Source organism: Pseudochaenichthys georgianus, chromosome 6, assembly GCF_902827115.2.
Source record: "Pseudochaenichthys georgianus chromosome 6, fPseGeo1.2, whole genome shotgun sequence".
In the NCBI taxonomy this organism is placed as follows: Eukaryota; Metazoa; Chordata; class Actinopteri; order Perciformes; family Channichthyidae; genus Pseudochaenichthys; species Pseudochaenichthys georgianus.
Window position 1 is genome coordinate 35,189,895 of NC_047508.1, and position 24,563 is coordinate 35,214,457.

Genomic DNA, 24,563 nt, shown 5'->3' on the forward strand with positions numbered 1-24,563 from the left:
ACACTGATTTTAAAAGTTTGTACAGTTGTGTGTGTGTATGCGGTGTGTGTGTTGTGTGTGTCCATCTCACCAGGACGGAGTACTCTACATCGTCGCCCAACAGGCCCGTGTCGTTGAGGGTGTACTTGGCTTTCTTCACTCTTGCGTCCACAGGCCCTTTCTCGATCTGGTGCTTGATGGCTCGGAACAGTTTGTACAAGGGCTCGCCTGCAGAGTCCTGACACACACACACACACACACACACACACACACACACACACACACACACACACACACACACACACACACACACACACACACACACACACACACACACACACACACACACACACACACACACACACACACACACACACACACACACACACACACACACACACACACACACACACACACACACACACACACACACACACACACACACACACACACACACACACACACACACACACACACACACACACACACACACACACACACACACACACACACACACACACACACACACACACACACACACACACACACACACACAGAGCTATTCAGAAGTTGTCTCAGATGTTGTCAAGGAGCTAATTGTTATGATTAGCCATTGAAAGGACAGATATATTCACATTATCAATACCCGGCACAAATAACAAAAATAGAGAAATCAATTAACTGAGCCCAGTTGAATTCTGCTGCATGTCATTACACCAATGTTCTCTATTAGCGATGTATTTCAAACATAAATGTATAATTATCACTGAATAAATCCGCCAATTTACTCTGACTAGAATGAAGGAAAAAGTTAAGCTTACATATTGAAGTTGATACATTTAAGTAATAATACATTCTTGTTACCCTCAAAAACTGGTAGAGGCAGATAGACATCCAGTTGCAAAGCATCCTTTCCACCACTGTCTCTGATCTGGAAAGACAGATTTAATTAACAGTTTTTGAAAGCCATTATAAGAATGAAATTTAACCATTGTGTGATATATTGCTGCATGTTAATAAGTAGTACAGACATGACACTCGATTATAGAAATTCAAGAACAAAAGTGACATATATCATTAGCACTGTTAATATCATGACATCTAAACTCAAAAAGAAATTGAAAGCTAAGAAACTCTTAGAAATCCTCACCCATACTTTATGTGAGCCAATGTTATTGGGTTTTAGCACTTATCTTTACATATTTATGAATATATTTTAAATATTTATCATGGTTTAGGTTAATGTCTCTGGACTGTGTTGAACCTGGGAAAGTTGAGGTAATACTTATTCAAGCCCATTTCCATGGTATTTCGTTGGAAATACCAGTACAGCTAGGACAATGTCAAACTAGGAAAATTCTGCACAACTTGTCAAAAATCCTGTCAGTGGTCACTTAGCGGATCGCCCACTGTAATGTCATACATCCACTGGTGGCGCCGTCGTTAACTGCTAGCATGCCTAATTAGATGTCTTGTATATAAAGAGGCTTGTGTTGGCACAATGGCCTAATCAGCATAATGAGCCTCTCCATTGGGGGATAATTAAGATGTGTGCTTGCACAACAGCCAGTCACAGCGTGCCACGGCACAGCAGACAGTTCAAATCCCAACCCCCCCCAGCAGTGATGAGCGACTGTACTGTCAGACAAGTGGCTCCTGCTGAGGGAGTGCTGGCTGCCATCAGAGGAAGATTTGACCTTGACATTATCGCTAAGGTGTAGGCGGGAGTGAAAAACATACAATGCTAATATTGGGGATTGTTTTTTGAAGGCTATTTACTTCGATGAAATTAGTCAGCTGAATGTTTACAAAGGAATTATGAGATGATGCCAAGGGAGAGAACACAGAGCAATTCATACTGTATTATGCAATAGAGAAAAAAAAAGTTTCACTATGTGGCAAGATTCTAAAAATACCAATTAATTTGTTAAACTAAAATAAGTTAGAATGTCAAACCAATTACAGCATTGTTGTAATAACCAATTTATCTCTTTTCTCAGTGAAAAGGGCAATGATTAAAATCTAATTTGGGTAAGATGGTGGCTGCAGGTGATTTACAATTCAGGTGATGAGAGTTTCTCTTGATTAGGATTAAGAGCTGGACCTTATTTATTCAATAAACCTGGCCCAATATTTGGTATAAACCTCATTTTATTTTTTGGAAATGTCTTTTGAAAAAGGTTCCTGCTTTAGAACTATACTTGCAGAAAGACAATATAATGTTGCTTATGTATTCAAGGCAATCAAAAACAGCATGGATCAAAAGTAATTAATTGCCATGGTCAGAGCTATAGGATAAGAAGATGAAGAAGAAAATGATGAAGGGGAACAGCAACAGAATGATCACACAGCACTCTGTGCTTGGACTCGGAGTGAAGAAAACCAGAAGGAGAAACAGAAGGATGAGGACTGGGACAGATCAAGCAACAGTCTGGCTCTTGATGGACAACAGCAGTCAGTGCAAAAATCACCCGGAAACATGGCAACATAATGAAACAGTCCACTGCCTCTTGAAGTGAATCCCAGTCCTCCTATGGTTAATTATAATGCTGCCAGGGTTTAGATACAGTATGGTGTGATTCTGATTATAGAGCTGAGAAAAAAGGATATCTTGTGATCTCAGGGGCAAAGGTTGCTAGACAAAATTTCTCTGTGATGATGTGGGGACAGTTAACATCAGCATGCTAGCACTATCCCAATGACCTAGATCAGTGTTTTTCAAAGTGGGGGCCCCGACCCCCCGGGGGGCCGCCAGGGGGCACCAGGGGGATCACGCAAAGTTTGAGGGAAAGGGGAATGTTTTTCTTTTTTTAAAGTTACATTTTTTTTCCTTTTTTTTTTTTAGATGTTATAAATAACTGCATATCTATCGATCTATGTGTCCTTTGATGCCAATCTTCTAATATTTTTTATTTATTAATATTTTATTTTTAAATCACACGACCGCCCTTCAAGCCAATCAGAATCGAGCTGCCGCTACTGAGAGTGAAACTGAGTATCTGCTCAGCTTTTAGAGCTGAGAGCTAGTGAATATTTCGCTCTGCAGCTGGATGAGAGCACGGATGTAGCAAATATTGTTGTTTATATATATGAATATACATATGTTTATTGTTAATATTACTGTTGAATATTATATATAAATAGCTTTCAAAAATGCTAAAAATATATGTTAATTGTTCATATTACTGTTCAAAATTATATATTATAAAGACAGAAATCACTTTAAAATATGTTTACTGTTGATCTTACCGTTTAATATTGAGTTAAGAATGTTTATAACAGAAGACACAATGAATGACAAACAAAATAATACACAATTTTTTTTGAAGAATAACTGATTATTAATTATTAATACAAATATATATTAAGAAAATGTATTAAGCTGTATGATTAATATTTTCCATCATAATGTACTCATCATTTAAAAAAAAATTGCAACAGGGGGGTCCCCGCCAGAGGATAATGCTATATGGGGGTCCTTGGCATGGCAACGTTTGGGAACCCCTGACCTAGATAACATGCTGACTAGTTATGACATGAATGCCGGGAAATATTTTTTCTGAAATCTATCAGCTGACAGGATATTTGACATTATGGTCTATTGGGAGCATAAATGTCAAACTTAGTGCGAGAATCCATCCTGTAGAAGTAAATAACTGCACAAGTGAAGCCTTTAAAAAGTTACATGTTCAAAACTGTCTGTAGGAGTTATGCTGTATTGCTTCGTATTGTGAGACAGAATTGTGAACTTGTTGCACTTAATTTCCATTTCTATGCTGGCATCCCTCCAGTCTTATTGATTTCCGTGGAGGAGGGGAATTGCATTTGCCCTAACCACTCACTAGAGAGCATTGTATCCGCCTCATAATGTCATTTTAAGTCGACACGGTCACATATAACCAAACAAAAATAAACTCAAACAAACTACAATATGATAGATTTGTTTTTCAAACCAAGAATGATGCCAGACAAAGCAATCTGCAAGCATGGTTAAGTAGCATTCAAGTTATGTTGTTGCCATGATATTTTAGCATTTAGACCACTTAGATATTAAACTTGGCAATGGAACTTTGTTATTGTATGTTTCTGCATGAGTGTGTCAACTCTCACCTGCGCAGCATGAGTTTAGGGTTCTTGCTGTGGACGTATTCCTCCATGAGCTCCAGCAGCAGCGTCCTCATAATGTCGGTGTAGTATTCCAGTTTCCCATGCAGGGCCACCGTCAGCAGAGAGGCAAAGTACACCTTCGCCCTGGCGTTGAAGTCATTACTGTGCTCCAATGTGCGGATAAACTACAAACACACCAGCACACACAAAAAGAAACAGGCAGGAGATTATCTTGATGAAGCCCACACACATAAGTAAATCAAAACACAATATGCTTTTGAATTACCAAAAGACTAATGCCTGTGAAAACAATAGCTATCGAGGTAAATTCCTTTCTGCCTCTTAGCTCACGCAAGATACCAATTAGTGGGAGACGAATCACCCACACATTCAGCCAACACCTCAGAGGCCGTTTCTGCGCCAGCACTATTGGACCATTAGTAATCTTCACACATCTCTTTCTTGTTTCTCGCTCTCAACACTGTACTCTGCTAACTAAAACATCACAAAGTCCTTGAATCAGAAGGGAGAAAGCCTGCATTTCGATGGATCGCACCGCTATTTAAACACATAAAAGAGCCATATTGTTGCATTCTCTTTCATCATGATGAACAAGGGCCGCTCTAAATTAGAGAGATGTCACTGCAGATGCTCAGGGACGTGGTTCACATCTTTATGCTACTTTACACATTTGATGAGCTTATAGGAGTTGGTTTAAATACAAAAAAATGTAATCTTGTCAGTTTTTACCAGCAGTTTTTGTATATTGCATGCTATAATGTCTAAATGTTTGTACCATTTAAACAGATACAAAAAAAACAAGATGGCCATGCTAGCTGCTAACTGCTAGCTATGAGGCATTTGCTACTGGCCCGCCATACTTTGATCTTAATGCCAAAGTTACAATTACAATGCTTACATTGGCAGGTAATGTGCATTAGGACCCCAATTAGCAAGGCGTGCTAGCATGCTAGCAGGGACTAATTAACACAAAACATAAAGTTTAGCTGGTATAAGATCATAACAAAAAGTACTGAACAAACTTTTTGAGCTGATTATGGCGCTACAGATAAAGTTAGTGGATCACAAAAGTTATTAGGATACATCGACTGAGAAACAAGTGTGTCAATATATTATCTGAAGGCAATATAGTCAATAGTTGGTGACATATTTCAGTCTGGACTATTGGACTGAACAACATCCCTAGAGCCCTTCTCTAAGCCTGGCTGAGAAGAAAGAGTAAAACACTGAATGTGTTTTAAAAGAGTCAGGCATTATTTGCTTGAGGAACTTGTTGTGTTGGACATCTTTTCTGTAAACCATGTGTATGCAGATATTACCAGTGTGAGACCACAGCCAACCATTCATAGTTGCATGCATGTGCAGTATAATTACATTAAGGAGGAACGTTTTTGAGTTCAGGAGGTTGGAGAACTGGTTGAGCGCCTGAGTCACGACGGCCCGTCGATCCTCGGGGATGTTGAGCTTTCCTGTGATCATCACATCATTGGCTCCGTCCTTCGAAGGCAGGAAGAAGACGCGGTCGGTGTAGGTTTTGTAGTCCAGGAAGGGGATTCGTCCCTCACTCTGATCGTTGGTGTGGTCCTCCATCTCAATCATCAAGTCTGCAGGATGAAAACAAGACGACACTTTCTCATTCCTTTTTCTAATAAACAGCTTTCTCATTTGCGTGCTGCTCGCCTTTATCATTATTGTGCGAGAAGCAGACAAGGGAACTTTCTCGGGGGAAAATTATTGCAACAATGAAAAACAGTTTTCTATTACTGTTGCTGCAAAACTGCTTCTCGTAATGATGATAACACGATGTTAAGCAGGAGGATTTATTTAATTCACAGCAGGACAATACATCAAAGAAATGTAATCAGGGCTATGAAACACTTCATTACTTTATAGCTTCTTAGAAACATCGATCCTTTGAGGAACATTAGTGAAATTGCCAAGCTTTTGCACAGCTGCACTTGGTTGGTACCTGTGAATTCTTTCTTGCATCGGTCCCGTACGCTCTCCTCCAAATTCTCCAGCTGATGTTTCACCTTCTCGTACTCCCTCTCTGCCTGTTGACTCTTTCTCCTGAACACATTTAACAAGCAACACGTGTGTCATCAAAACAAAGTTTGTGAAAGAGAAGGATTTTAACTTTGTTTTGTAATTTTGGAGGTCTAATTGTTGTTCAAAGACCCGAGTTTGAGCCGGCACAATTGGCCACACTTGAGTTTCCCCAAAAATATCCCATTAGCACTGGAATTACTCCGTCTCAGTGGATTTGTTGTTCGTGATGTTTTATGAAAATTCAGCAGGAAGTCAGCATGTTTAATTGATGCATGACAGCCTGTGACAAAATGATCCTCGTGCAAACAAATTTCCTTTTTTGGAAGGACCTCTAGGTAAATTGACAGAACTGTTGAAATTAAACACGGTAAAAACGAGGAGGATCAACTATAAAACTTTACAAATACGACCTAACAATATGTACGATTTAAGAAAATACAGAAGTTCCAAAAATAAATCTGAGGGCTTAAAACATTATTAAAATAATAGGAAAGACAAAATATTTCTGTATCTCAAGTATGTTGACGCGTCTGTGGGAATGTGTTTCATTGATATATTCTTTATTCTGAATATTTGTTTAGTGGCACTGGAGATGCAGGGACCTTTCTAACCACGAAAATGTAACAGAGATGTTTAAAACAAATATTTATCAGATTCATATTTGACAACTTTTATTATTTTAAGCTATTTGCTTCTTAACATTGTTTTCAAACTAATAAAATGTTTCAAAAGCCCACCATGGAAAATGAAACATTACTTGTGTGTTGGGTCTCAAATACTCATTAAATGCTATTATCCAATGAATAAAAATAACCTCATGCAAGAAAATCTAAAATGTTTTCATAAGAAAGTCAATAAAATGTTTTAAAAGGCCTTAACCAAGTATGTTTTATTTAACCGTATGGACAAGAAGCTCAGATAATAAACGTTATAAATCTCCTCTACTAATCAGATATGAATTAGTTAGATGACCTCATTTGAGTAACAGTGAATGTGACGTTAACCTTAATAAGTCGAAATACCTGTAGCAGTAGACAGAGATAGCGATGATGAGCAGCATGGGCACAATGACAGCGGGGATGATGATGTACAGTTTCAAATCATTCTTCTTCTCATACTCCACCGAGCCTACCACCCACTCCCCTTTCCCAAACTTGATCTGTGGATAAAGACAAAGAAAGAGAGAAGGAATCTTATTATCTGCACAGTATTTTAGCCAGAGATGTATTCAGGTAGGTGTTGATGACAAAGATTCTCCGGAGATGGAGAGAAAACTTGGACGGAGGAAAATCTACATAATTGCCCACGGTTCTGCAGGACCTTTCAGTATTTTCTAAGTGCTCGGGCTATGTGGTTGTGGGCCCATATTAACTGAGCCAATACATAAGTGCGTTGAGTTTGACACATAATAATTAACCTTTTTCTATACAGGTATTTTATTGATAGTCAGAGGCGTTGCTTCTTTCTGCAGCGCGCAGACACAGGAATGAGACAATAGCTCTCTTAGAGATATTACCCAGAGGAGAGGTTACAGTATTCATCCCAATTGTGGCTCGGCTATAATTACATTGAATTATAAAAAGGGCTTGTAGCTACATGAAAACTGTTCAACCGGTGGAAAAAAAATGGTATGTACAGAGGACACGCCTAGAAAAGTACAGTAAAAATTCACGATGCCTGCAGTGTTTCACCCGTCTGTGAAAGTACATTTACTCAAGCACAAATTAATTTTATTTTAGTACTTTTTTTCTTTCTACATTATACTTCTATTTAACTACATTTTCAAGGGAAGAAAGTATGATTTTATTCCACATGTTACAGTTTTACTTTGTAGTTACTTTACAAAATGGGGATCTTTGGATTTAGATTAAGCTATCCAACAGTATAAACAAGAGGAGATGGAAAGATTAGTTAAATGGTAACTACTTTCATAATCATTTGAGTCATTTTGTGATGTTTCCAGCTCCTAAAATGTGCTGCTTTTACTCTTAATAATTTGAATATACGTTTAATCATTTTAAGAATTGGACTATTGGTTGAACATACCAAATTTGATATCATTTTGGGCTCCAGTAATCAATTTAGGGAGAATAATAAATCAAGACTAATACACTGAAATGAATCATTAGTTGCAGTCCTATACTGTATACACTTTTAACATTAGTAATAATATTCTAATGATACTGCATAATATATAGTAATATATAAGACTCATTAGGTCATTGTTCTGCTTAATTTACATGTTTACATTTTCCTGATTATAGTTACATACTTTTAATGGAGTACTTTTCATTGGGGTATCGGCAATTAAAGTAAAGGATCTCAATAGATGGAAGGATTTGTCCGTCTAACTTTATCTGAACTGACTGTTAAGTCGAGCAGCTCGGGCCGGGTGTCTCTGCGGTGCCGTCTGGAGCGGGCGCTGGGCGTGGTGGAGGGCGGGTCCAGGAACAGTTTGTCATCCTGAAGCGTGTTCACCAGGCAGGGAACGTCTCCCACAAAAGCTTGAGCCTCTTTGGCCGTCATAGCTTTGGAGAATCCCCAACCCTGAAGGAAAAAGACAGACTGGTATGCTAAAAGTGTTGTGACTTAACTTTATGGGGGAGAAATTAATTACCACATTTGACACAATCAAGTATGATGAGTATTAAAAGTATTTTCATTAGTATTGAAAGGGAAGTTTATAACAGCTCATTGCTGTTCCACTACGAGCGCCAAAAGTAATTAGAAAGATTAAGATTATTTTCTTTGTAAGCACATTTCTAAATGATTTATTGGTTAAGACACTGTAGGCACAGCTCCAGTCAATCCTACAGTTCTGGCATTGCAATAAACACTTTGAGATTCTGCAGCACGCATCTGTATCTACAGACATGCTTTCAATTATTCTAATGCAGCCTGCTGTACAAGGAAGGTGAATTCGCTTAAGGAAGCAAGTGTTAGAGTAATTGAAAAGGATTTTTTTTATTTTTTGCAGATGTCTTTTTGGCTCATTTATTTACCTTAAGGGCACCTGTTCAAGGAAACCTCAAAGGCACTTTGAAACTGACAAGAAGAAGAAGTAGAAAGAGAAATTCACTGCTGTTGCTGGACCTTTATCATTAACTTTTAATTGTTGAGGTAATTTTTGAAGCAAAAAGGCTCAACTGTAATGGTAACAGCAAAGTTCTTAACCAGAGAAAAACAGCATTTCTAAGAAAAACAGCAATTTAAAGAAATCGCCTTGGAGTTGGTAAAATAAATGAACATTTATCAGCATTTTTTGTTTGTTTTATAGATAAAATGCCTAATGAAACGTATAACTTGTGACTAATTGCCCGGTTGCAACACTATTGCAGTGAGAATGATCCTTTCAGAGACTATGCCCACTCAGAAATAAACTATAATATAAATTGATGTTTACATTAAGTATCTTACAAGATAAAAAAATGGTGTTATCTGTTCTTAAAGGTCAGAATACATTAATGCTACTAGAATACTATGCCTCAGTTCATTTAACTTTCAAAACAATCCCACCCCTGAGCTGAAATATTAAATGTGTTGCCGTTTGCATAATGTGTGTATGCAAAGGAGTCCATCCATAACAGAAGCAGCTAAAGATTGTAAATGTGTTGCAGCCACTGCAATTCAGCATATTTTACGTTTTTCCCTTAAGTCAGAAAATAACACCATTTGTCATTATTCCATAACACAGGACGCTGATTCTCAGAAACACTGTGCTGTCACTGCAACATTAAAGGGGAAGTGAGCACCCTGCACTCACAGTGACGATGATGATGCTGGCCACAGTGATGACCCTCTTGTTCAGTTCGTTGAAGCTGGGGTCCGGGTAGTAGTCGAAGGGCTTCAGCTCCTTCTCCATGTTGTCCAGCTTGATGATGGTTTTAAAGGGCTGGTTCAGGGAGCCGTTTACTGTTGGAGACCGAAACTGGATGACCGTGTCGTTCTTCTCGTGGGCGACCTAAATGTAACGTAGGGAGAGTCAAATATCAGAACTGGACAATATAGGATTATTTGTTAAAACATAATAAGCGACACAAGACGGCATGAAGAAGGGTACTCCAGTTTTCAACACGGAGAAAAAGGAAAGCAAACGGGATGTTGAGGGATTTTTCATTAATTAAGAAGCATTGAATTCATGTTTTTTGTGAGTGTTTCGGGGGTAGGAAGACGGCCGAACAAATCCTGGTAAGGAAGGTACAATGATGTGTCTCTTTTCAGTCATTCTATTAAAAACCCATTCTGCCGTCGTGGAAAAGCAGCCTCTGATTAATCACAACTCTGAGTCATTCCTCCCAAGGCTTTGTTTATTTGGTTTTGATTAACTGGACGGATGGTGATATTTCTGTCAGTCTCTGATTGTTTCGATGCAGGGCTGACAATACTGCGTGACAGCTAAACCCTGCAGTCCTACACACAACTCCAGTATGTCAAAATGACGAGGCAAAAGGCGGAGGCTTCGTCAGATAATGCCTTGAAAAAGTCACTCATGCCTACTATAAAGTGTGAGACTGGTTGTATTCATTTAACGTCTTTTCATATACAGCTCAAGAGTGAATTTGTCTTCCTTTAAGCTGTGAGCCAAGTGTAGATTTGAGTCTCATTCGAATACAGTTCATTGCTCTTTGTTAAAAGGAAAGGTTTAGAAGAAGAGAAGATTTACACCACTCTCATATTTGACCGTTAAATATGAAGTTAGAGCCAGCAGCTGGTTAGTTTAGCACACAGAGAAGAAGGTAACACTATACTGTAAATCAAAGTATTAACACATTCACAAAGGAACACTTTGAGTTATTACAACAACAACCAAATCTGAACATTGTGCTCGAGGAAAAGCCAGGAGGCAAAATACTTTACTATGTAAATCTACATCTACTACTTATTTATATTAAAACTAGGCTTATTTTGACCTTAGAAGCAGCTGGGGTTTACAATTATCAACAAGAGTGGGAGGGTCTTAACAGGAAAAAAAAAACCTCACCACTTTAAGCCTCTAACCTGACCCACAATGTCATCAGCATGTTTTCACAACAAGCCAGCAGCCAAAAATATGTGGGTCTAGTTCAGTGGATAGACTTAAACCAAAAGAAGCTTATGAAGTTGACCAGCCAAGGCCTTTCAGATAACACCCATACATCGTGCAGCCAGGAGTCCCTTCAAATCTCCTGTCCCGCAGGATGGCAGGGGACCAGGGACGAGGCCAGGAGTGAAGTGGTGAAGAGCGGCGTGTTCACATAATCTCCTGCAACCTTAATGCTGGCTTTAAATGTGGCTTTATAAATTAAAAGAACAAATTGCTAATGCTCCACACTGCCCAGTCCACTGAAGGGCAGGAAGCAGCACAATGTGGCAACGCCTTCAAGTTCCCTGGTGGAATCAATCCTGCAAGATTAAGTTGGATGAGGACCATAGTTGTATCTCAGTGAGGGCAAAACAGTGCTGCTGCTATCTGCAATCTTACAGGTTTTAAGGATTTATGGCCTAAGAAGTGAGATGAAGTAAGACGGGCTTATGGACTCCCACTGATCAGGGAGAGCATGGGAAGTGGAGATGAGTGAATTCGTTGGTGTGTGTGTGAGCATGCTTGAGAGTGTTTGAATGAATCACAACTGTGGTGTGTGCTCATGAGTTGTGAGGAGATCAATGGACGGTGTCGCTGGAATGAGGGACAAACAGATGGAAATGTAGAAACTCTAAATAAAAATGGAAGCAAACAGCAGCGTAGGAAAGAGAGTTAAGAGAAAGAGTGAAGCGAGAAAAGGAATGATGACTACAGTATTACGAGGAGGATGATCAAAAGGCTGATGGGGAAAATGGGTATAAATAAAAGGATATAAGAAAACAAATGAAAGACATACCTCAAAAGCTTGCGACTTGTCTCCTTGGACCTTCAGAACAGCAGTCTGAACGAGGTCAAAGCCCGAGCCGGTCACCACAATGTTCCTCCCTCCACTAAAAACAGACACAGACGATTACAGATAACCCAGTCACACAAAAGCAAGTTCATAGGGACTGTTACGGGAAGACAGACACACTTCTTAAATTGCACCTGGGGTAATTTTCACCGGAGATGGAACCAAATTAGTTTAGCCTGCGAGCAGTGTATCTGTTGTCTGTTGTTCTAGTCTGCGTGCCTAATCACATGCGCCTTAGAGCTTTCTATTGCACAGATAAAAAAGGTAACTGCCTAATGCATCCATTTTCAGCGATCATAAGGCAGTTTGGTACAACATCAAGGACTAGCATCGCCCACAGCAAACAATAAGTAAGTATGGAAACAATGTCTGCGCACAAACACAAACAACAGGCCAACTCAGCAACTCTCGGAGGACAAATGATACTTTAAAACAAGTAAAAGGGTGTTGGTATTAATAACCTTTACTAAGGTTTCAGACAGATAGAAGCCTGGAGTGCAAAGAACAACGCAGGTTTCTAAGTGTGCAATTTTCTATAACAGTATGTCTCTATAAGCCCTTGTCAACAAAGCTGCTTTTTCTTTTCATTGTGCCCTCTCTTCTTATAAAACAAATGTACAATGCAAGCTATTTGAAAGGCAAATTCATCTTCCGCATTATTCTGTATTTGAGTTTTACTCAAACTGGAATTTTCTTCACGATGTCAGTTCATTAGATTTAGAAAATGCAGAAATGAATGACTTTAATAAGGAGAGGGAGAGTGAGCCTCCAACAGCTTTCCAAACAAGGAACCCAACAGCCATGCTGATGATGCTCAGCGCCAGTATGCTAATAACAATAACATCGCTAACATGCTGATATGGAACAGGTACTATGTGTATCCTAGTTACAATCAGAAGTTAGAGTGGCATTCGTTGTGTGGGTAATTTGTAATTAAGCAACGTATTGGACACAGTTAAATCTTTATCCGATATCGGTGCAAGATAAAAAGTCAAAGAATCACCAAATTAAAAACAATTCATCCTTGGGTGGACATCAATTTCTGGACCAATTTTCCTGACAATTGAACCAATGTTTATTTACAAACTGTCAAATAAGAACCTTGAGGTGGCATAACATAAAACTCACAGTAAATGGGATTGAATCATTAAATAACATGGCAATACATCGTACAAAATATTTCAGTTTAATTTAAATGAACGGATCCTTCGCAGCTAAACCTTAGATCTCACATTTTAAACATTAGTGTTTCAGTCCTTCTGAAGGTAACAAAAAAAAGCATCCCTATAGAGATGGCAAAGTTCTCAAATCTCTAGAAAAGTAGAGTCAAATGTGACAAGACATGGACAAAAACATGAAAAGCCTCAAAATCATTTTTCATTCAACATTATAAGTTTTCACGTGAAATGAAAACATGCTGCCACTTATACTCACCAGACAAAGCTTGATTTGGGTTGGTGGTCCGTCAATTGGGGATTGTCCAGGAATTGGAAGGCATTATGGACGTATGTCACGGTACTCTTTCCATACATCACTTTGACGGAGAGAAATAACGAGGGCACCTTATCTGTTCGATATTCTTCTGTCCTGCAGGTGATTTCTTCTCCAAAGTGCTCCCTGCAAAGACAAGGACATAACACTAACTGGCTTGTGGAGTGGGGGTCGCACGAGGTCACTGTGCAGTCGAAGCCAGCATGGCAGCAACCTGACAGCTTGTTAAATCTTGGCTTTGCTGCTCCTCTAGCTCGTTATTTCCCGTTACCTCTGCCTAAAATGTCACCACGGACTGGGTTTGACAGAACAATGGTGGTCACAACAGCCAGGCTATCGGTGAGAAAAAAATAATCCTGCTTGGAACACTAGCGTTAAGGTCAATTCCATTTTTTGCTTCAGGAATATAAAAAGAATCAATTTATTGGCTTCAAAGTGTTCATACTGTAGTAGTTGCATATAATACAATGTCGGAATAACAAGTAGAACCTATCATATGATAAGACTGAATTGAAAGAGAATTGGGCTTTGGAAGGGAATGACAATTATTGAGGGAGGAAAGTGCTTACACAGTGCAGTCCACCCCTCCGATGGTAACCTGGACATCATCCTTACTGCCTGTTTCCAGAGAGTGACCAACTATTGTAATGAGGGTGCCCCCAGCTTTCAGACCTCTGGTGGGTTTCACCTCTTGGGGAATCGGGTCCTGGTGAGGGGGGAGAGGGGGTGAAGGGGGCACAAGATACAGCATGAATACAGAAGCTCCAACCCCACATGATCGCTCACACAATGCTGTGTCATGTACACACATCTCCTCTTAGCCCGCTTGTTCTCATATTCTCTATTAGAAACATTCACACACACACACACACACACACACACACACACTCAGACAAGCACCACATCTGCCTCAATTTGCTGAGCAAACAGTTAGGCGGAGCACTCCCCAGTGGGGGAGCTTTAGCGGAGCCGGAGATATGAAAAGCCCGTTTAATACTATAACAGGCTACCGCGTAGCTATTTGAGAGGAAGGGGGCGTACTGCATAGCATCTGGTTAAAGAGGAATGCATACACAATCTGTAATGGGACAGCATCTCGGCTCTACATTTGCAGATACATTAGGGTCTTGTATTTGACCATTCCACATGAGTGGCATAACCTTGATTTGTTCGGTTAGGGGTCTCTCTGCAGTGAGGAAATGGAAAAAATACCAGAGACTAACGAATAACCAAATCAGATGAAAGCTTTTGGATGAGTTTATTTTCTGAGTCGGAAGTTATATGCCTCCATACTAAGCAGAAGCTCAGGAGAAGGGAAGATAGAGTGTGTGTGTGTGTTTGTGTGTGTGTGTGTGTGTGTGTGTGTGTGTGTGTGTGTGTGTGTGTGTGTGTGTGTGTGTGTGTGTGTGTGTGTGTGTGTGTGTGTGTGTGTGTGTGTGTGTGTGTGTGGTCTAGCATTACTATACTTGTGGGGACCTAAATCTGTTTACATAGTCATGTGTGGGGACTGGCTTCCCTTATAGGGACAAATTGGAGGTCCCCATGAGGGGAATCATTAATTTTAGGGTGAAGACTTGGTTAAGTTTAGGGTAAGGGTAAGGGTTAGGCATGTGTTGGTTAAGGTTAAGGTTAGGATAAGTCTCCAGGAAATGCATGTAAGTCAATGTAATGTCCCCTGAAGTGATGTATACATGGTGTGTGTGTGTGTGGTGTGTGTGTGTGTGTGTGTGTGTGTGTGTGTGTGTGTGTGTGTGTGTGTGTGTGTGTGTGTGTGTGTGTGTGTGTGTGTGTGTGTGTGTGTGTGTGTGTGTGTGTGTGTGGGAAAGTATTTACCCTGTAGGTGAAGTACATGGAGGAGGTTCCTGTCTTTCCCCCCTTCACTTCCACCTCGACCTGGCCCCAGGTTTTCGTGGGATCAACAGGGCCGATCTCACACACCACGCTGCACATGACAATGAAGAGAAGAATGAGAAAAATACAAAAGAATGGAGCTGAAACTAACAATCATTTAAATATCCGGTTTTCTATCTTTTTTTCTATAAAATATTGAAAATAGGGAAAAATTTTTCCTGGAGACTCAAGGGGAGATTATACATATTGTTCATTACATTTTAAGTTTCTGCTTATTCCAGACTTCAGTTTTATCTTCATCTTGGATCTGCTCCATTGAAAAAATTGCCTCTGCATCAAAATGTTTTTATTCAAATGAGCTAGATATGAATATTACAGATATTGGCAGACATTGAATACTGCGTCTTGTTTTAGTTAATTGTCAAAAAAGCCAAGGTAATTAAATAAAAGCTACTTCATCTGACTATTTAGCACATATAAAACCCAGTGTGATTTGAAATGCCAGATTGGCTGCTACAAGCGTCTTAGAAATTGAGCCCTTTGGGAATGTTAGCATAGTGCAATGTGTGGAGTTTACATGGAAACATGGCATATACAAAACACAACATGTCCTTGCGGAGAATGTGTTGCTGATGAAAGAGGTCAGCATAAAATGGCAATCCTTATTTGGGCCAACATGGGAGCCAGGAGAAGACAGGATAGAATGAAATATCACAGTTGAAAAGCTGTCAAATCTCAGAGCAAGTGAGAAACAACATGCTGCAGACCGTAGAGGACAGCTACCAACTTGATGAAGACTCAGCAGGGCTGTGAGCTCCAGAAGTGGATGATTTAAGGGAGAAAAACAATCCATCTGGTCCCATAAATCCTGCTGTATGCCTCATCATGCAGATGGTCGGGCAAGAAGTGGTCATAAAAGTGGATCCTGCCAGGTGTCAACAGCTCTGCTTAGTGGCTGTGGGGCTACACTGTGGATTTTTTTACTTTTCACGGACTACTTGAATGAAGTGAACACCGCGGTGAGTGACTGAAGTGTATTTGCAGGAGTTAGGTTTATTCCAGTGTTTTTTTCTTGGTGGGAAGGGACCGACAGTCCCTTCCCACCAAGAAAAAAACAGCATGGAGAGACCACCGAAAAGCTGTGGCAAATGTGTGATAGCATGAATCAGCATTTGGTGAATTTATAACTCCAATGATCCAGGCTGCAGTGCCCATTTGTGGCTGCAGGCGGTTCTAAAGATCATATTTCATCAGAGACCCAGCAGTGGTAGAACATTAACTTGAGTACAGTAGTTTGTACAATATGAAGTACTTTTTAGTACTAGTTTCTTATTATGTTTCAAGTGTCTGCGTGTTTTTAGAAAGTTCCACTCAGGACCAGTGTTGGGCAAGTTACTTCCAAAATGTAATATATTACATATTACTTATTACTCTCTTTTGAAAGTAATAAGTTACATTACAAAATTACTCTCTCTGAAATGTAATGAGTTACACTACTTTAGTTACTTTTCTAGTTACTTTCACCAAAATAACCGCAAAAGAATGGCTGGGTATTTTAAATGCTAAAATGTAGTTTAGTGCAGCTCATTATACATCCAATGAAGGGCAATGTGGTATAGCATAACAACTGTGTAGGCCCTTAAGGCTACTAACAACTTGTATTACACGGCTTAGTTGAATACTCCATTCTGATTGTAACTTCTTAACATGTGACACGTTGTTAATAGAGTAGTACAGACCACTCTCAAGGACTATAACGAAGGTTGCTAAGGAGGATCAAGAAAGAGAAAGGAAAAGAGGTTAAAAGACGGAGCGCTGGACGTCAGATAAATCACCAGAAGAAGGCAGACAGGAAGTAAACACTGACAGGACACGGAATGGGCTCTGTAGTGTGTTTAGTATATGGCCGTGTACAGGCCCGGCTCCAGAACAACATGACTCCGGGTGCCTCTGAGGTCACAGGGGCGCAGCAGTAGCAGGTTTACATGAGCAATAGTGGCCGGCAACAGCAATGAAAAATAGCATTGATGGTCCCCAATGAACAGATTATAGCATTTGTTATGTTTTGAAACCAAGCAAGTGAGAACATTTCAAGTGAGTTAAAAGTGCAATCCTGAAATATCTCATACAGTCCAAAGTGGACTGTGGCAAAGAAAAGCACCAAAGCTTCAAAACTGTACTGATAAAACAAATGAGAACATTTTGTAAATCAAGGCACATATTATTTGAACCAGCTCATGGTTTGAAATGGCAAACATTGAAAAGCAAAAGTATTATTAAAACCATGTAGCCTACTAAACATCACCTTGGTCCCATCATATACTCTGGGAAGAGAATATTTACTGTGCTTGAAAACTGGTATCACGTCATCATGTGAGGTTGAATTTGTGACCTGGAGATCATTTCAGCTGCAACATTAGCTCGTTGATAAGCTTGGGATATGAGATCTTTGTGTAGCCATTCGTGGTGAAGGCATCTGTGCTATTGTATGCATTATTTTTGACCCAACATTTCTACAGGCATGGCAGAATATGGCCCTATTTTCACATATTCTAGCCCTTGTCTATTTGTATACCACGAGCTGCAAAATGACCACCTAACCCCACTGTACAGGCGGGTACTTGTTTAGATATACCTGGGCAGGCTCTGTTTCGCCGTGGTATCCTGGCACCTGCGGGCCGCAGAGGGGCGGCGGTGTTTCGGGCGATGAAGAGTGCTGCTCCGGGGTTGAGGGCGGCGAGTCAGGCGGGAGTAAGCTAGTGTCCACAACGGAGGGTAACGTGATGTCCCCATCTGACCTGTTGCTACGGTCTGCAGTAGATGCAGTGTTGCTGGCGTTTAGTGATGGTTGCTTTAACAATTTTCGTATAAATGATTATCCACAGATGTGTGTCACTGCTGTGGAAGCACTTTGGAAATTATGCACGCGCAGCGGAGCAGGTCACGCGCACCTGACACAATTTGTTGTTAGTATTTTTCGCTCCGTTCTCTTTTTTGAATAGATCCCGGCGCGAGGCCTGAAGGGTAAACACCTGGTTTACTAATCTACTCGCACGTATGTCTGGTGTCGGAATGTCTCGCTATGTTAGTACATTGTTAAAAAACAAAACACCATTTAATTTCGGGTTAAAATGTGTTGTAACTGCGTTACTGAGCATTGTAACGGGTAATATATTACCCACATTTCATTAGTAATGCGTTACATTACTTCGTTACAGCAAAAAGTAATATATTACTGTAACTACGTTACTTTTGTAACGCGTTACACCCAACACTGCTCAGGACACATTTTTCATTTAAACCTCTCAGTTAGTTTTACATCAAAAGCAAACATGTGTGTAGCAGAGCTTAGTTTCTTTATTCTTTCCGACCACATGAATCATTTCAAAACCCCAAACTGTGTATATAGTTTAAATCGGCTCCTCCCTGACCGACTACAGCAGTAAAATAATATTTACACACTGATGCAATCTTATAATGGTGTATATAGTAATATATTAGTGACAGGGGCCGTTTTCCTGCACAACTAGTATTATATTTTTTGTATGTTTTGCCGATAATACATCTGTACGAAATTGGATTCTGGATGTGGAAATGTTACTTGTAATGAACTATTAGAGTGGTTTTACTCACAGAAAGGGATCAGAACACCTCTTTCACCCCTGGTACTCAGATTAATAATGTAGCATAATGAGCTAATTAAAACATGCACCATGGTTACTTTGGGGAAAAGCAAAGCTCACCTAGGATGATAAGGTATTCAGAAGTCAACCAAAATACTTTTTTTTAAACCCTGCCCAGACACAGTTTGACAAACAGCGATCAATAGAGACAGTGTGTGTGCTGCTCATATATTTGCATACATGAATCAGAGTGTGTGAGTTGTACCTGGTGGAGACAGAGTACTTCTCCTTCTGGTGGATGCAGGGCTGCCCGACCACACTGATGTTTTTAATGTCTTCCTTGTGAATGCCGAGGTTGGTGCCGCGGATGGTGATGGAGATTCCTCCCAGCATGGGGCCGAAACGAGGGATGATCTGGATGGGGGAGAAGCAATGGGGGCGGGGGGTGGGTGTGCGTGTTTGTAGGAAGAAGGGATTTGAAATGGATTTAAACAGATTAGTTGTGCAATAAGAAATGTACAAGAGATGTACATAGTCTGTTTCAGTCAGCTGAATAGTTTACGTGTTTAATATTCACCGCCATGGTTTAAAAATAAATCCAGAAGAGTAAGAGTCACGTTTGCATGTACGTGTGTATTACAGCCCAACTAGCCCTCAATAAGAAGAAAAAAATGACCCGATATATGGGATTTCATGTAGAAGTATAAGAAAGATCATTTACAGCTAGATGTTAGAAATGGAATCTAAATCATGTTAAAGGTGGGGTAGGTAAGTTTGAGAAACCGGCTGGAGATACACTTTTTGTTATATTCCATGGAATGCTCTTAACATCCCGATAGCAATGAATTTCTGAAGTGCTTTGACAAAAAATCCATAAAAAAATTTCATCAGTGGAAGCCGTAGTGCTGTAAAAAGCACGACCAATCATCTGAGCCGGCCCGGCTAAAGTAACTGGATGGCCTACCTGCCTGTCAGCCTTCCATCTGTGCACAAACTTATCTGGTGCCCTCATTGGTCATGTGCGCGTTCGTGTGTGTTGGAGGAGGGGCTGTGTAAGGAAGTGGCAGATTTGTTCCGGTTGTGTATTTTCTAATTCTAGCGCACTCGAGCTGGTTTCTCCAAAATTACCTACCCCACCTTTAACTATTCACTTAAAATAAAAAATAAATGTGAGGTTATCAAATGTACAATAGAAAAGTGTCTACAGCCATGCGAGCAGCTCCCCAGAGTAAAAATTGCATAGGAATCTATCTAACAGTTGTTTAGATATTTCAGTCACTAACAACATAACTGATCATAGTCATAAAAATGCATGCAACATCTTGCCTGCGCACACACACCGACTGCGATTGATCTGGCGGATGTGCCTGTCAGGCTGTTGTATACCACTCATAACCTCTGTCACATTGACATCAGCACAATTACTGATGGATTTTTGTCAATGACAATGAGGCACAAAGAATTAGGTGAGCAGAGAAGGAATTGATCCAATCTAAATGTGCTGCAAATCAGCACAACACGACCTCAGGAGAAGAAGACTTTCAACCCATCCGTGCACTAGGAGGACGTGGAGAGGCCAATAAAGTGCTGCGATCAATAATCCAATCACAGAAAGTCGCTGCTTTCACAGCCACAAGCCTTTCAGGCATGTAATGCTACCAGTTCAAATATTAACATAAATATATGAAGGCATTGTAAGAACTCACGTCAGTTATCTGGGGGGCGGGGCACTCGGTGCTGAGAGGGTCTTCGGGCTTGCACAGCTTCTCGTACACACACGCCCTCTGCTTGGCGCACCACACACACTGGTACTTTGGGTCTGCGTTCTTACACAGACTACAGTCCTCTCGCCCCATGGAGCAGTTGTACAGGGTGACTGTAAAGGGGAGACACAAATATCAAATGCTTTAGTTTACTTGTTTTGTTATACTTAAAAAGTCCCAAAATGTTTCCTGCTCATTCTAAGGTCCAGATCCAAACCCAACGGGGGAAAGAGCTTTTGCAGTCATGGCGACTGGACTTTGGAATAACCTGAGGGGGTGTGGGATTGCTATTATTTATGTTTTACTACTTTCTGTTCCTCTGTGTTTTATCATGTGTTTAGCTGCTGATTTAACAGTTCAGTTAAATGTGTTCTGTATTAATGTAAAATCAATTTGTAACTGGTTGAAAGGTGCTGTGTAAATTAAAAAACATTATTATTATTATTCATTAATGAATAGTGTGTCTTCTAATGACTTAATTTACATGATAACGAAAATGTAAAACCTCACAATGACTCTTGATCCTTAATATTCTGTAAAAACCTGTTGGTGATACTTGTCATTACTGCGTCATTTTATGATAAATATTCAATTAAAGATTAAAGGCAGCCTCCGCAGGTCTAATGGAGGCCCCACTGGAACTGTGCACACACAGGGCATAGAAAATAAGGTCCAAATTCAAATGTGAGCGATTGTACCGTTCAGCGTGCTGTCCATCCTCTTTCCCGACTCCTTGTCCTTCATGTAGAAGAGAACGTTGGTCTCTGGTGACTTGTCGTAAGAAAACTAAGAAATTAGCAGAAAATGAATTATTAATAACCATCCAGTGATTAATGGCACTTAAGCTCCTCTCAGCAAACAGTGTGGGCTGCCGCTTCCTCGTGCCAAAGAGAAGAATGGAAGGGAAACAAATTAAACCCAGTCTGGCGTATTTTCAGCGGAATAAATCAATGTTGGGAAAGAACATAGCTGAGGGCTAGGTGCTGTTTGAGCTTCCTCATCACAGCATGGAGAGTGGAGAAGGAGCTGAAATAACAGCGGAGAGCCTGTCCATTAGAGGGAGCTAGAGAACATTCAAAGTGGATTGCTGGAGGCTGATTTGATAACCCTCCCACATAAAGTCAGATAGTGTAGAGTTGGGAAATAATTTGGCAACTGAAAAACATGCAATCAAGTAGCACTCACAGAATCAGGGTTGCTCTGTATTGCAATATATTAATCCACAAATCAGCTATAGTTCAAAGAGCTGTGGTAAGTGGGAAGCAAATTGCTCAGACAATTTCGGGGGAAAGGCACAAAATCATCAGTTCATCGTGGATACAGGGACACGGTCGAGGGTCTACAAGTCAATGTCATGTAACCAGAGAACCGCTGTACTCACATCAAAGCCGCTGAAGGTGTAGAACGGTCCTTCCTCAAAATTGACCTCCTCTTCTACATTTTTCATCAGCTCAGTGCCAATCGTGAACACATGACCCTGGAGAACCACACAATTAAACATTTAGAAACATGGTGAATTGATTTATGTAGAAATATAGAAATATTCAGTTTGCAGAATGACAGCCTCCTTAATTTATTCTTGCAACTGCTATTTATAATGTGTTAATAATTGTAAACCAGCTGTATGTATACAGCTGCATAAAGAGTACTGACATTCAGTGACACATAGGTGTATGCATCTACCTGTGAATTCAATAGGGTTTGTGAACACACCGTACCTCCTTTCTTTTCATTGATCAGTATTTGTGATAGTCCTGAATGCTGAATTACACGGTCCGTAAGGTGTGCTGATAATGGTCCTTTAACCAAAAACCTGTCACCTTATACATTGGTTAAATTGTGACCAATCCAGTTCACTGTTGGCCAAACGCCATACTCAATAAGTGTTTAAAAGCGCCACTTAGTTCCCTAGAAATGCTTTAAATTATGTGTCAGTGCCACTTTACCTGGTAGAGGTCCAAATTGATCCCCTCAAAGCTGATTCGAGTCCTGTAGCCCACTGGGATCAGCACAGGGTCTGGGTTCTCAAACTGAGGACACTTTGCTCCCTGCGAAGGCATCAAAACAAATCAGTTACCCTCACTTTCTATCATTTACATTTTTAATATGCCAAACACTTAACAGCCAGCCTCTGCGGGGATAGATAAGTGTATCACTGAAACATCTGCTGACTTCGAAATTGATATCCTTCACCCCTAAAGTATTTGTCACGCAAGATGGTGCCAGCTGATATTAGGTTTTTGTTAACTTTCGGAGGAAGTTTGGATCGTTCAAGCATTCCGTCATATGTGGTGATTAGATAAGAAAAACAACTTCTGCTTGACTTTTTCCAGCATTTATCAAATGCATGATTTCAGAGAAAAAAGTCCTTGACATGCCAATGATGTGATGGCACTTCAGAAGACTCACTTGACGGTGCTTTATGATGTTGGTAGTGACCGCGGTGTCGTCCATATCGCTGCAGGTGTGGTCCTTAGTGTTCCACTGGCAGCCCCAGGAACTCGTCACACATGACATGCACCTGAAAACACGCGCGGAAATAAATGCACATAAACACCAAAGATACGAACATGCTTTTTGCAAAAATATAATAAGCAGGCCCACACACAAACAAAATCTTAAAACATGCAAACTCATCAAAGAGTGTCCGGCACAAAAATCCATGTTGCTGACAACAAAATGGATCTCTGCAACTTCACACAGGCAAAGCTCGTTCATCACACATCCCTTGGCATGAAAGAAATGAAGAAAAAAAAATAAGGAAGGGGGGAAAGAAATGGCGAGATCGACTTTCATTTTTTGATTAATGAAAAGGAAACTGAGGCAATTTCCTCGGCTTGGTAATAAAAAGGAGGGGAGAAAATGCAAAAGGTGCATTCCAAATTACCATACATCACAATTTACCAACAGAGCCTTGATCTCTCATCTGTTTATGCACGGAGATACATTTACATCAACGTTGTCGGCGGATGCTGCGTTGAGTGTCACTGTGTATTTTCAGTGAGTGACAGAGCAGAACTGATAGATTAAGAGTCTGACTTACGGTGTGTTTTTAGATTTCCTCACTGTGGCGGCACAGTTGTAGAACTTGAAATCTCGTGTAGCCAACTCCACTGTCTCATTGACGAAAATCCTGACCGGGACCGCCACAAAATCTGATGACACGGCAAGGGAAAGGTTAACATGTGCTGGTTTTAGAACGTAGTTTTAAACATATATGAAATGGAACGGTGTCATTGGGAATTATTCTGAATATTCCTCTTCTCATGATGAGACAAAACAACCCCAAGGACGAGGCATTCTGACTCACAAGACATGACTTTTAAATAATTTGTGACAGAGCATTACCTCAAATGCTTTTATACTGATTATGTATTAATGCAACGAGACTACAGCAATGGTCGTGGCTGAGTAGAGCTCTACTTATGCACACAGTGCTTCGAAGCGAATCCTAATGTCTGCTAACGTGCTCACAATGATGAAGTGCTAAAGATAAACAGTTTAAGTTACAACCTGGAAGATCAACGTTTCCTGGATGTGTAACAAACAGTATGAACACAAATAATAAACCTGTTCAAACTGGATTTTGCAAATGAAGGCACCTCGAAAAAATTGGCCACCAGATCAGGGAATAATGCTGGACCCGATTAAGTTGATCTTGTCTCATTAGCAGTGTTGGGCAAGTTACTTCCAAAATGTAATATATTACATATTACTTATTACTCTCTTTTGAAAGTAATAAGTTACATTACAAAATTACTGTC

The 24,563-nt window shown here is 40.2% G+C and overlaps 1 protein-coding gene across 2 annotated transcripts in view; it reads right to left on the reverse strand.

The window, feature by feature from the left end:
* The window catches only part of plxnb2b (plexin b2b), a 123,974-nt gene that overhangs the window by 12,486 nt on the left and 86,925 nt on the right, over positions 1–24,563 (reverse strand). For both annotated transcript variants that reach the window (XM_071203565.1, XM_034084681.1), the window contains exons 10-28: positions 23,843–23,954; positions 23,209–23,320; positions 22,746–22,847; positions 22,181–22,276; positions 21,498–21,585; positions 20,743–20,912; positions 19,302–19,450; positions 15,396–15,504; positions 14,132–14,268; positions 13,506–13,688; positions 12,015–12,108; positions 9,920–10,117; positions 8,524–8,703; positions 7,179–7,315; positions 6,077–6,177; positions 5,482–5,711; positions 4,090–4,271; positions 844–910; positions 71–217 (exon numbers count right to left, since the gene is read on the reverse strand). In XM_071203565.1, coding sequence (XP_071059666.1) covers positions 71–217; positions 844–910; positions 4,090–4,271; positions 5,482–5,711; positions 6,077–6,177; positions 7,179–7,315; positions 8,524–8,703; positions 9,920–10,117; positions 12,015–12,108; positions 13,506–13,688; positions 14,132–14,268; positions 15,396–15,504; positions 19,302–19,450; positions 20,743–20,912; positions 21,498–21,585; positions 22,181–22,276; positions 22,746–22,847; positions 23,209–23,320; positions 23,843–23,954 — 2,594 coding nt within the window. The remainder of the gene's footprint in view (positions 1–70; positions 218–843; positions 911–4,089; positions 4,272–5,481; positions 5,712–6,076; positions 6,178–7,178; positions 7,316–8,523; positions 8,704–9,919; positions 10,118–12,014; positions 12,109–13,505; positions 13,689–14,131; positions 14,269–15,395; positions 15,505–19,301; positions 19,451–20,742; positions 20,913–21,497; positions 21,586–22,180; positions 22,277–22,745; positions 22,848–23,208; positions 23,321–23,842; positions 23,955–24,563) is intronic.